This window comes from Chrysochloris asiatica, unplaced genomic scaffold, assembly GCF_000296735.1.
Source record: "Chrysochloris asiatica unplaced genomic scaffold, ChrAsi1.0 scaffold00051, whole genome shotgun sequence".
NCBI classification, from domain to species: Eukaryota; Metazoa; Chordata; class Mammalia; order Afrosoricida; family Chrysochloridae; genus Chrysochloris; species Chrysochloris asiatica.
Genome location: NW_006408569.1, coordinates 6,343,454 through 6,356,976, shown reverse-complemented (window position 1 = coordinate 6,356,976; position 13,523 = coordinate 6,343,454). Strand labels below are relative to the sequence as shown.

General features: G+C 53.2%; 1 protein-coding gene across 1 annotated transcript in view; it reads right to left on the bottom strand.

The window, feature by feature from the left end:
- Positions 1-8,468: 8,468 nt before the first annotated feature.
- ELF4 (E74-like factor 4 (ets domain transcription factor)) overlaps positions 8,469-13,523 on the bottom strand; it is a 40,715-nt gene continuing 35,660 nt past the window's right edge. The window contains exons 5-9 of the mRNA XM_006862832.1: positions 12,552-12,743; positions 11,680-11,763; positions 11,394-11,586; positions 10,264-10,632; positions 8,469-9,325 (exon numbers count right to left, since the gene is read on the bottom strand). Coding sequence (XP_006862894.1) covers positions 8,521-9,325; positions 10,264-10,632; positions 11,394-11,586; positions 11,680-11,763; positions 12,552-12,743 — 1,643 coding nt within the window. The 3' untranslated portion in view covers positions 8,469-8,520. The remainder of the gene's footprint in view (positions 9,326-10,263; positions 10,633-11,393; positions 11,587-11,679; positions 11,764-12,551; positions 12,744-13,523) is intronic.

Here is a 13,523-nt window from a genome sequence, read left to right as displayed (position 1 = left end):
CGGGGAACCACTCCTCCCTGTTCTCCTTTCTCCTCCAGAGTATGCCCTCCCCCCTGCCTCCCATGTCTCCCTCACCCACCGAGCACCAGACTGCAGAATGAGGCAATAATCTGGACCAACAAGAAGCCGCCTTATCAAATGCCAGCATTAGTGACTGGATTTTTTTTGTTGTTTTTTGAGGGGGGTTACAATTAGTTTTCATCTCCCTGTCAACGTCATTGTTGCTGTGGTTGGTGATAGAGGTGGAAAGTTGAACCCCACGTCTGAGGACAAGAGATCCCAGGGGTGGTTGGAGGCGGCTAGGGTCCTTTGGACCAGCCTCCCTGTGTATGACCAAGACCAAACCTGGGCCTGTCCTGAGGAGAAATGAGAAAAGCCCAAATCTTTGAACAACGCCCCTCCGTTCCCCTGTGTTCTTCTGTCTTTCATAGTATTTATTTTATTAGTATTTAATTTGTATTGTTTCATTGGTTTCTGATAAGTCTGTATCACTGTGATGATTTGAGACAACTTGGTTATGTTGAGGGACTTCTTTCCCTTCTTTCTGTTCCTCTGGAGCTGCTCTTTCCCTCTGACAAAGTGACTGGGGGGTGGGGTAGGGGTGGACCTGGAGTATGACTCATGAAGCTAGCTGGTGCTGGCCTAGGGCTTGGGGGTTGGGGTCCATCCTGAGGCTTTGGTGCTTCCCCCATTGTTGTTTGTTTGTTTTTTTCTGGTTTTCCTCTCCCCCCTGCCCCCATTTGTGGCAGCCCTGCTCTCTTGAAATGCGTGTGTTTGGGGGGGGTCTTAGAGGGTGGGGAGCCAAGAGGATTGTGGGGTGAGAGGTTAATTCTCTAATAAAGGAAGAGTGGAGAATGGGTCTGATGGATCAGGTGCCCCCTCTTCACTGCTTTCCCCCCTACTCAGAGTGCACAATATGGGTTGGTTCCCACAGCTTTCCCCCCTGAAGCCCCACCCCACCCCACCCTGGCCCCACCCTCTCTAGATACCAAGCTTCTCAGCACCCAGCTCTCAGCCTTTCCCAAACTAGCAGAGCCCGCTCCTCTATCTCCTCCCTCGGCCCCCAGTCTCCTTTGGAATCTGGAGAGGGCTTTGGGACTGACTGCCAGATGTGAAATCCAGGCCTCCGTTGTTTCCTAGGCAAGAGATTTGTCTCCAACCCGGGCTCCACTAATGCCTGCAGGCCTCCCTCCTGCCTCTGGGCCTGCAGCGAGCTGGGCTCATTCAGAGACTGGGCTCAGAGCGGAGAGCACAGGAGGGAGGAGCTTGGCAGCTTCTCCAGCCCCGCCTCCTCCGTGGCGTTGTCTTCTTCACTCCTGTTCTTATTTTTCTATCAATTGCTATTTTTCCGAACAATCCTTGTAGAGAGTATGTGCCATCTAAAGGCAAGAGGGCCTCACTGTGGCTGGCTCTGGTTGGAGATGGTACAGTTTTATTGTACAGGTGCTAAAACTACAACAAAAGAAGAAAATGGAAAACAAGACAAAAAAACAAAACACACACACACAATAACAGCCAGTTTGAGGATGGGACAATCTGTTCTCTGGCGGCTCCTGACCTGTGTAGGAGCATTTGGTGGTTATTTTCTTTGTATTGTGTTTGTTCTTTGTTCTCAGGGGGATGTTCTAGACCCCCTTCTGTAGGACTGCTCCCACCCCCACCATACTGCCCAGTTGGTTTTGAACAGTTGTTCGCCCTTTTTCAAAAAAACAAAACAAAACAAAAACAACAAAAAAAAAACAACAAAAATATATATCTATATAAAGTTGAGGGGTTTTGCATTTGGATTTTTTGGTTTTGTTGGGGACATGGTATTGTGTGGTTTCTTTGATATTTGCCTTTACTTTTTCCGCATTTGGGTGTGTATTCTGGCTGCCGTTGATGTTTCATTTTTTTAAGCAAACAGGCTGTGGAGTCAAAAACACTTGCAAACCGAAAACCTGGCTCGGGGCTTCTGTCTGCTGTCTCTCTTTTCACGCTCTGCCCTTTGTGGCTTCCCGATGAAGTCGATGGGGAAATAAATCCCTGGTCCATCCCACTCGGCAGTATGGGATGAGGGGTGGGGGTGGGGGCTGCAACAAATGAAAGTAAGGTGACTACTGGGAATCTGGGTCACCGGGTCAACCTCGGGGTGAGCCGGCAGGCATCATGGAGCCCTATTGGTGTGGTGTGTGGGGTTGTGTGGGCATGTTGGCTACCGGAGTCGCAGGCTGGTGAGACTTGTGATATGGCTGCTTTAGGAGCAGGGAGGGGCGGGCAGCAAGCAAAACTCTCACCTGCTGGTCAGGCTTCTCTCGCCTCCAGTTGCCTGCCCTGGACTGCCCAAGCTGACACCTGCACAGACTGCTCCCCCCCTCCCGTGGATGCCTTGTGACTACTGCTTCCAGAAAGTACTGTTCCTGTTCAAGGGAAAGGAAGTGTTTGACAGGACTGTGATGAGGTCCTTTCAAGTTCTATTCTTGGGGCCTCTCACCAGGGTCGAAGTCTCTAGGGAGCCCTGGGAAAAGAGTTGTATAGGTGGAAGTGTATATCTGGCCAACTAGCATCCCAAAAGAAAACCAAAAACCAAACCTGCTGCCATCAAGTCATAGAGGCCAAATAGGACCGAGTAAAATTGCCCTATAGGGTTTCCAACACTAAATCTTTACAGGAGCAGACTGCCACATCGTTCTCCCGAAGAGTGACTGGTGAATTCGAACCGCTGACCTTTTGGTTTAGTCGAGCGCTAGGGCTCCATGGACGAGAATCCACTCGGCCCCAACTGTTCTTTGCTCAAGCCCCAGGAGCTGGTCTCGTCCCAGTGCCTTTCTGCCCAGATGTACATCTGGGGCATCATCCCTTCTGAGCCCCAACTTTGGTCTTCCCCTCCTCATTTCAGACCCCAAGACATTCTCTGGTTCACAAACAGCCCCAGAACAGATCTGATTCGTGTCATTCCTCTGCTTAAATCTCCTTATTTCTAGTTGGAATCAGCCACTGAAAGCCCTATGGAGCACAGGTCCACTGTGACACACATGGGGTTGCTGGGAGTCAAGCGTCCACTCAGGGTCATGGGCTTCAGGTGGGTCTGGAGGGTAGTGAACTAACTGGTCAGTAAACTCGTGCCCCTGTCCTTCCACACTACCACCTATAACGGGGCCTCTTGGGTGTTGCATTCCTGTCCCACATCCAAGTGTGCGTGTGTGTTGGTGTGGGGGGCGACCTGCCGCAAGGACATCCTGCTTAGGAGGTCAGGTCGGGGCCTTGGGCAGCTTATGTCCCGGGTACTAGGCTCCCGCTCCCATTTCACGGTGGAAAGCAGCCCACGTGAAGGTGGCTAGGCAGGCCGGCCGGCCGGCCGGGCGAGGACAGCAGCGGGGTCGCAGCGCACACTCTGCTGGAGGAACCGCCGCCGCCGCCGTCTCGTGCTCACCTGCCGGGCGGAAGCGGCAGGGTCTGCGCGACTGGCCAATGGGGAGAGGCCATTCAATGGACCCCTACCTTCCCCGGGAGGGAGGGGCGGGTTAAAGCTCCAGAGCCCTGGGAGGAGTTGATGGAGGCCGGGGCAGCTGGAGGACAGTTGGAGGTGCCGGGGCCTAACAGAGGGATGGAAAGCTACCGGCCACCTCCGCCGGGAGCGGCAGCCGCCGCCCCGCCCCTCCTCCCTTCCTGGGCTCAGCCGGGCCAACCGCCCGCCGTCGCTGGCTCCACAGCACCACCTGCTGGACGTCGGCCTCCACACCCGCCGTTCCAAGGCCGAGGCTCTCCGAGGCTGGGTCCCGAGTCGTCTCACTCTTGGTTCAGCAGCTTTTGCCTCTTTTCTTATACATGACGGGGTCAGAAAGGTCTATAGTGGTCAGAGTAACTCTTTCTCCAGCCCCTCCCACTGGGGCCTGACAGTCCCACCACTCAGTCCCGCCCAGTGATGAGGAAATAGTGGTGAGGCAGTCCCTGGAAGGAGGGAGGAGCGGCCCCCTTAGGGAGTTCAGGACTTGGCCTGCTGTGCCTGGTGACAACAAGGCACGCACAGCTGGAAGCGGCCTTGGGTTCCTCCTGGACCCCGTTGCCTGGGTGATGACTCTAGACTTGGGCAACTGCCTCGCGGTGTTATGGTGGTGGTGGTGGTGGTGGTTATGTGCCATGGTGTCGGACCAACTCCTAGCGACCCTGCACAGGGTTTCCAAGGTTGTAAATCTTTACGGGAGCAGAAAGCCTCATCTTTCTCCCGCGGAACAGCTGGTAGTTTCCAACTGCTGACCTTGCGGTTCACAGCCCTATTCCTAACCACTACGCTGCCAGAGCTCCCAAAAATTGTACTGCTATAGTACAGGACTGAAGCCCTTCTGTTAAAGACAGTACTGGTTCATTCTCTCACTAAGCATTTACTGAGCACCTACTGTGTACCAATTGGTAAGGAGCTCTGGTAGCGTAGCGGTTACGAATCGGGCTGTGAGTCGGAACCGACTCCACGGCACATAACCACCACCACCACCGTGTGCCAGGATAAGCACTGGACCACCACGTCGGTTTGAACCGCCATCTTGCAGTTTGAACCAGAAACCCTCTACAGGGTCGCCGAGTGGGAACCGACGAGACGGCACTTAACAACAATAGGCAGTGGGGATCCAGCAGTGACTAGCACACAGTTGTCGCTGCCCTTAAGGAGCTCAGAGTCTACTAAAGGGGAGACACACACAAATCATCAAGGTGCTGAGGGAGCCGGGAGGAGAGGTAAGCTGCTAGACGTGGCACGTGGCAAAGACTGGCATGTGGTTGTCACGTGACCCCCCCCTCCACTTCAAATGAGCCTGCCTCCTGCTGTTCAGCACAGGTTAGTTTATCAAATTGGCTAGTTGAACTCCTTGAGTAGGAAAGGCACACTAGACAGGGAAGGCTTTTTATGAACAGAACATAGGCAAAAAAGTACCAAATCTTGGGAGCTTAGTGGCACTTCAGGATAAAAGCAAAGCTGGTGGTTCAAGCTCACCAGCCACTCTCCAAAACCCTATACAGGGTCACTATGAGTTGGAACCGACTCGACAGCACAAGGCTGGATGGTGGGGGTATCGTGAGGGCAGCCCCTTGGAAACCCTGTGTAGGGTAACTGCATCGGAATTGAATTTGCTTGGGTTTGGGCTGTAGAGGAGCTCGACTGCTAACCAAAAGGTTGCTAGTTAAGAGTCCATCCACCCAGAGGCACCTCAGAAGAAAGGTCTGGTGACCTATGCTTGAATAATGACAGTCACAAAAACCTACTGAGCACAGTTCTACTCTGAGACACATGAGGTCACCGTGAGTTGGAGGCAAGGCACTTGGGAAGAAGAGATGTGGGACAACCATTGTGGCTGAGCAGAACCCAGTAAAGCCAAAGCATGGTGGGGCCGGAAGGGGCCAGCGAGTCCATCCACCCAAATGGAGCAGTGGCGGAGCACTGGGAGACACGACCCGAAAAGTCAAGAAGGAACTAACAGGAAAGGGCCTCAAATAGTGCGCCAAAGACTTGAGATTTAATCTGAAGGCCGGGCTGGTGCTAAACTTGAAATACTTCTATAACTACTGCCCTGAACCCTCCAAGTGCCCCACCCCCGCCCCAACTCCTCCAGGACCCCTGGATGGCTCATGAATCAGCACCTAAACAATTCATGCGCCGTCATCTCAGATGGCTTGGAGGTAAAGTATTTTGAGTATCGCTCCTACCCTGTGGGCCATTAGAAGGTGCTGGAGGCTCTTTAGCAAGTGGTGGTGGTTATGTGCCGTGGAGTTGGTTCCGACTCATAGTGACCCTGTACTGGGTTTCTGAGGCTGTAAATCTTTACGGGAGCAGAAAGCCTCATCTTTTTCCCGAGGAGCAGCTGGTAGTTTCGAACTGCTGACCTTGACGTTAGCAGTCCAACTCATAACCACTAAGCTACCAGAGCTCCATCTTTTTAGCAGGAGGAAGACTGACTTGGTGACCTGGTAAGGGGTGCCACTTATGTGTCTGGGGTGAATTGTGTTATGCTGTAGCTTTGGGAACGTGGAAGAAAGTTTCATTTTGAAAGGGTTTTTAGTGCATGGCGGTGGTGATGGTGGCTGTGTGTTGACTCATAGCGACCCTGTCTAGGGTTTCTGAGACTATAAATCTTTACAGAAGCAGAAAGCTGCATCTTTCTCCTTTGGAGAAGTTGGTAGATTCAAACTGCTGACCTTGAGGTTAGCAGCCCAACATACAACCCATGACGCTTCCAGGGCTCCTTTTGTGTGCAGTATGAGAATACAGTTAATAGAGAGGCTATCTCTGAGGAGCTCTGGGAGCTTAGTGGTTACGAATTGGGCTGTGAACCACAAGGTCAGCAGTTCGAAACTACCAGCTGTTCCGTGGGAGAAAGGTGAGGCTTTCTGCTCCCGTAAAGATGTACAGACTCGGAAACCCTGTACAGGGTCGCTATGAGTCGGAACCGACTCCACGGCACATAACAACATCTTTGAAGGGCTAATAGGCATCGAGGTGGAAATGGCCAGCAGCCCACCAGATATGTGAGCCAGTAACATAGGAAGAAAGTGGGGAGCTGGCATTCTAGATTTGGGACTCCTCTCCAAAGAACCAAGCTGGAGTCACCAGAGTTGTGCCTTGCGGAGCACCCACATTGAAAGCCACAGATAAGCCAGCACAGTACACAGGCCACGGGAGAACCAGGCTGGTGCAGACGGAGGGGCTGGGAAATGCCACGTGCTCAGAGTGCTCACAGGAGCCGGGAACTGTGAAAATGACATTTGATTTAACTGTGAGGCTATTTGATGGCCATCGAATTATGAGTTTCTGCGGGGAGGGGGGAGAACAAAACCAAATTTCAGGAGGAGGCACCTTTCCCCAACCCATGCAGCACATTTGTGCACATTTTACAAAGGTGACCCCTTCTCAAGATGTGTTACTCTCAGCCACCAAGAAATTGTCGTAATAAACTGATTTTATTAGAAAAAGACACTTTAATGCCATCTGCAGGAGACATGTAGTAAACGCACCTGCATGACCATAGAAAAGAATGGGAGAGGATGATCGTATGCAGGTAGCGACCAAAAGGAAAGGGAGAGGAGCAACCAGGGGAGGTAGTTAGGTCAAGTGCACAGCTTTGTACCAAGGACATAAGAAGGTCCTGAGGCACGGATTCACACCAACCACATTCACCAGAAAGACATGGCTGTTTCCGAGGCTGACACTTCTTAGCCTTGCCCCCAAACTTGGCGGGAGAGAGGCAGGCTAATTCAAAGAGGGGCTGGTTTTAACAGAGAATAGGGTGACCCTCAGAAAGAGGGCAGGCTAGGCACCGCAGGAGCATCCGCCTTCTTCTGAGGGTTGGAGATGAAAGACAGTGTTCTACGTGAGAATGTCTATGGAAGTCACGAGACGAGAAGGCAGGCCAGGTGGCAGGAGCAGAGCATCCATACTGGACTATTCCCAGCTACTCCTGACAGCTGTCATGTCAGGGGTGAAATGAATCCAGGGAGTCCCTGGGTGGTGCAAATGGTTAATGTACCCAGCAGCTAACCAAAAGGTTGGAGGTTCGAGTCCACTCAAGCGTCCTAGAAGAAAACCGTAGCAATTTGCTCCCGAAAAGTCATCCATTGAGAACCCTATGGAGCACAGTTCTACTCTGACACACGTAGAGTTGCCAGAAGGCAGAGTCTACTCGATGGAAACGGTTTTTTGGGTTTTGTTTTTAACATGAGTCCAGAGGACACCCAGGACCGAGCATGTAGATCAGGGTGCCAAAGAGGGCTGTCGTGTGTGTGGAGGGGCTGGTGAGTTTGAACCACTGACCTTTGAGTTCAAAACGGCCTTGTGGTCCAGTGCATTATCCGCAGTGCCGCACCAGGACTCTGGGGTTAACCACAGGGGCAGCCTTTTGACCTGTTGACTCTGGTGCCAGAGGTTGCCTGGGATTGAGTCCCCATCCCGCCCCCTCTCTGGGTTTATACCGTTCCAACTGCATTCCCCCACCCCCTCACACTGCAGCTCTCCTGCCATGGGCCTTTGCCAGCTGTGACATCTCTCTAGATCAGAAGACTCCAACCTGTACTGTACCTCACAGTCTCCAAACCAAGTGACTCCTGGTTTGTACAAAAAAAAAGAAGAAGAAATCCCCATATCTCTAGGTGACCCATGGAGAGACACACAGCCTTGAAGATCTCACAGCTACATCTCTCTTCTTCTCCCCGAAGAAACTAAGACTTACAGATACATACAGATATTCACATATGGGATAGCAAAGTCCCTGTGTAGGGAATGTAGCTGGTGCAGTGCAGTCAGGCTAAAGGCCACATCACGGACTGGTCAGACTTCTCCCGCCATCACCAAGTCAAGCTAGTGTCCCAACAAGAGCAGATCCCCTAGTACTCTTGAGGGCTATGGTCTGATGCTTGGCCATGGTAACACCAGGAGGGGGTGGGGGCTGAGATGGAAGGGTAGGGAACTCTACTCAAGTCAGTCTCACTAGAAGAAGTCCACTTCAAAAATGCCACTCAACTTGGCCTAGTGGGCTACACTTCCCCTTCTACCTTGCCTTATATGTCATGGGGCTCCATCTTAATGAGGGATGTTGGGTTGAATGGAGAGAAGGGGGCTGGAGTTGGGGGTCTGGCCAGCAGGCTCCCAGAGGTGGTCACACTAGGCTCAGCCATATACAGGGACCCTGAGCCTGAGGAGAGCTCAAGTTCAGCCACTGGGGTCAGCCCAACAGTGGGGCGGCTGGGTGGAGAGAAAGTCTGGTTTCCCATAAGGCTCTGATTCTGGGAACCCCTTGAAACCAGCTGGGTTGGGAGTGGCTGAAGGTGAGCCTGATCTCTCAGGAGCTCCCTCAGGGTCTCTTCTGGAACCAGCAGCCCCCCCATGGGGGCCCCAGTCACCATGCTGTGCACATACGAGGAGGGCCTGAGTGGCCCCTCCTTGACCCCGGGAGCTGTTGTGGTGCCGGAAGTCCTGATGAAGGCAGCAATGACAGTCCCAGGGGGCTGAGAGCTGGGCCCTGCTGGTCCAGCAGCCGTTACTGGGAGTGGCGCTGGGTTGGTTGGGTGGTTGGCCCCAGCTAGAAGTTGGGGGAGGCCACCAAGAATCAGTGGAGGCCCTGGTGCCACCACCTGGCTCTCTGGGAAACTGGTGTTCACAGGGAAGGAGGCCTGCAAAGTGAAGGTGTCCTTGAAGGTTGAAGCAGGTGGAACATTCTGGAGAACCAGCTGGGTTGAAGCAGTAGTACTGGCGGGAGGCCCGTTGGTCAGCACCGTGGTCAGAGGGATTGTCTGCAGGGTCAAGGCGGAGCCCGACCCGACAGGGGCCACTCCTAGATGGATGTTGCCCGACACTGAAGAAGTGCTAAGAAAAAAACAGAAAACAGGTTTGGGGAAGACTGTAGACATTGCCCCAGCTTCCTGGAAAGCAAGGCATATGAGGAATGAAGCTGAAGGTATTTTGTTGTTGTTGTTGTTTTGAAGGTGTGTTGTTTGCTGTTGTTTTATTGGTTGCTGTCGAGCCAATTCTGACTAGAGAGTAGCACTGCCCCACAGGGTTTACTTGTTTAGGGTCTTTACTAAACCATCAAGCTTTGGGTTAGTGGCTGAGGGCAAACCATTTACACCCTCCAGGGATCTGTTAGCTAGGGATCATTCGAAGTATCTTACATGCGAAATTTCACAGTCCTCACAACAGCCCACAATTTCATAAGATGACCAATCTGATTTTACTGCTTGAGGCCGCTGAGGGGTGTCACTCGTGTTGCTCGCCGTTCTGCTCTAAGGCTGCCCTTAAGAAGGGTGAGAGGCACATCGGCAGAACCCAGGAAAAGTCCAACCTCTCTTATTGATGTTATATATCGGGGGCACCGTCACATGGCCTAGGAGTGAGAGCATCCCAGATGGGCCTGGAGGTTCTGAGGAAGGTGGAGGGGTTCGCTGCAACAGTCTCTACTGCCTCTTTTTGGGAGTGAAGGAGGCTTGTGAGGATGGGTCCAGGGCTGGAGGCTCCTGGTGGCTGCTTGGAGGAGACCGCTGGGTGACAGGTGCAGCCCCAGCTGGTGGCAGAAGTTTCTCGCGGTCAAGTGCCATTCCTTCAATGTGTGACCTTGGGCAAGTCACTTTTCCCCTCTTGATCAACAAGTGCTCCATTGGCTCCCCAGGGGCGCTGTGCAAGTCCCATGAGACCATAGACACAGCAGAGTTTTGCAAGAAGCTGAAGACTGACCCCTCCCCCCCCCACTCCACCCCACCCACCCCGAGGTGCTGGGACTAGCATGGTAATTACACCGGTGACCTTACCTCACGGCCTGGGTGAGTTTGGCCTGGCCCTCTGGTGGAGAGACAAGCACAGTGGAGGTAGTAGGAATCTCCTCATCCAGAGACAGCCCCAATTCCAGACTCGCCGAGGGCTGTAGCCCGACGTGTGGAATCTTTGGCTTCTCCCAGGAAGGGCCACCCTTGCCCTGGGTGGCAGCTCTGGATGAGACCCTGGAGCTGGCTCGGCGGGGGGTAGTGGTGGAAGAAGTGGAGGCCTGAGGGGACTCGGCTGTGGCCTCACGTCTCTCCTCCTCATCTTCAATCACCACCAAATCCTTGGGCATCTCCTTAAACTGGTACACCAGCCTCTGCCCTTCCACTTTGGCCAGGATGCCTCTTTGGTAGTAATATCTGGGGGACAAGGATCAGGCTAAGGTGAGTGAGTCGTTCCTTCACCCTCCAGGGCAGGAGAGCAAGGACAAGGCCAACTCCTGAACTTGAGAGGCTTCAAGGACATGTCTAAGATTTCCCCCTTTAAGGACTCAAAGGGTAATGATGTTTGTGGCTGCTGCTGCATGCCATCGAGTCAGTTCCGACTCATAGCGACCTTGTATAGAGTTTCCAAAACTAAATCTTTGCGGGAACAGAAAGTCTCATCTTTCTCCCGAGGTGCAGCTGGTGAATTCAAACTGCTGAGACTGCAGTTAGCAGCCTAACATATGACCCACTAGGTTACCAGGGTTCCTTACAATAATGCATGACTGACTAAGGGATGGAGAACAGGAGTGAGGTCCCAGTCTGAGAGACCAACTCAGGCCGGTCCCCTGGCATCTCTGGCCTGTAATACATGAAGAAAACCCTTCTTGAACATGTTGTTGTTGTTGTTAAGTGCCGTCCAGTCAGTTTTGACTTACAGAGACCCTGTATTGGGTTTCTGAGGAGCACGTGGTGAGTGGTTCAAACTTACAGTCAAGTGCTTATCCTACAGCGCCACACCAGGTCTCTAGAGATGCAATGAGGAGGGGGTTTTCCCTCCCAGAAGTCCATGTGGGCCTGGGAAAGGGGCTCAGGAACAAGCAGATGGGAGGCCTGTTGAGACCTCTTTGGGCATAAGATGATGGACCTAAGGTGACGTCACCGGAAAGGGGAACCCATGCCCTAGCAGCCCCTACCTTAGGGCGCGCCCCATCGTCTCGTAGTTCATGTCAGGCTTGTTTTTCTGCTTCCCCCACAGCTTGGACACGGCTTTGGAGTCCACCAGCTTGAAGATGCCCTTCTCTCGCTGGGTCCACTTGATGTACTTGGGGCAGGTGTTTCTGTCCTGCAGAAGCGCCAGCAGGAACTCCCACAGATAGATGGTGCTGCCTGCGGGAGGGCAGGCAGGCGGTGAGGGCAACCTGGGCACCCTGGAGGCAGAGAAGGCTCTCCTCTCCCACCTCCCAGCCCTCCGAGCCATACCTTTGCCGTCCTTGGATTTTTTCCTTATGGGCACACTGGGGTCAGTGACAGGTGAGGTACTTCGGTTGCCCTTGGTTTTCCGGACTGTGAAAGGGAGGTGGGAGGGTAGGCTGAGGCCGAGAGGGAGGGAGGGCCCAGGAGCTCACCCGGTGGGGTGGGACAACGTGGCCAAGTCATGGGGGTTGAACGCCTAGCTCTCTGGGCCCATCCTTGCTCAATGGCCCACCTTCATTTCCAGACCCAAAGGTAGCACCCAGACACAGCTAGGGGAGGGTGCGGAGAAGCGTGATGTGTTAGGTGCCATGGAGTTAATTCCAACTCATTGCAACGCAAGGTAAGAGAGGAAAACTGCCCCATGGGGTTCCCTAGGCTGTAACCTTTACAGAAGCAGATCCTCAGATCTTTGCTCCAACAGGCATGGGCACGGGCACGGGCACTGGGTAGGTTTGAATCACCAACCTGTCAGCAACCGAGTGCTTAATTAACCCTTTCACCACCAGGGCTCCTTGTGGGGAAGTGACCCTAACTTTTGGAATAGAAAGGCAACCTAAGGGCAGGTCAAGTGGCTGACGGGGCAGTCTCAACCAGCTGCTACCCGAGTAAATCAATAACACCAGGGCTTGGGAAAGCTCAAAGTCCTCTCCCACATGTGACCTCAGTTTCATAAGCTCCACAGAAGGAAGATAAGCACATGGTACATGACCCATCTTTGCTAGGCAGAGGCCCTCCCCACCAGCTCCCAGCCTCAGCCTTTCAGGACCACCTTGGTAAACCAGAGAACTGGGTTTTTCACGTGACCATAGGCCTCAGTCCAGTCCTTCACAATGGTCTCCCTGACCCCACACTCACTGTCCAAACACACACATACTTACTTCTCTTCTTTGATTTGCCCGTCTTTCTAGCATTCTCCTCTTGGAGGCTCTTCTCCTCCAGAGATTGCCCCTCCTGGTCACCTGTGCCACCTGCCCTGTTCAGGGCCTCAGGCTCAGAGGTAGGAAACAGGTAGTTGGGCAGAGAGACGGCTGGAGCAGCGTCTGAGTCAGCAAGAATTTCAGAGGTGCTGACTGCAAGAGGAAAGGTCTGAGGTGAGTGAGTGGGGCTGGGTGCCGGGTCCCCCAAGGCTTGAGAGAAGGGCAGGCTAGAACTGAGGATACCTCAGGCGTCTCCCACCATATGAGGGACGGGGACATCTACGGAGCTGTGGGCAAGTTCTGGGGTAGCACCCAGTGTAAGGGCTGCTTGATTTAGTCACTCACTCAGTTTACAACTCAAAGAGACCTTAGAAATCCAGTTAGTCCCAGTCCTCTGCTTGACTGACACCCAGAGATGGCAAGGCCTGGGACTAGTTGGCACTGAGGAAAACCCTGGTCAATCTGGGATGGATATTTGTGACAGAGTCAGGATTAGAAACTCGAGGACTCTTCATTTTCAGCTTCAGGGCTTTCTCTACCCAGTGCATCACATCACCCCCTTGAGAAAGGGTGGTCCCCTATGGGGATGACTGGGGCAGGAGGTAGGAGCCAGGTGGGATCGGCAGGGATCTGAGCCCTCTTAGTTAAATGAACCAGGCTAGGAGCCACCTCATCCCTCCAGTAACAGGAAAGGGTTATTGAAGGTTTCTAGCCTAGTCCATTTCTCAATAGCTAGGTGAGTGCTCTACTCAGACAGAGCCTGTATTTTTTCATCTCCCAGAGCCAGGTAAGAGAGCAGAGAGGTCAGCAAAGCCACTGGCCATCTATAGCACCCCTTTGACCTCTCTTATTCCAGTCATAGCTCAGGAGCGTGTGTACATATGGAACGTACACGCATGCCTGAGTCCGATAACGTGAGGTGCTATGTAAGTA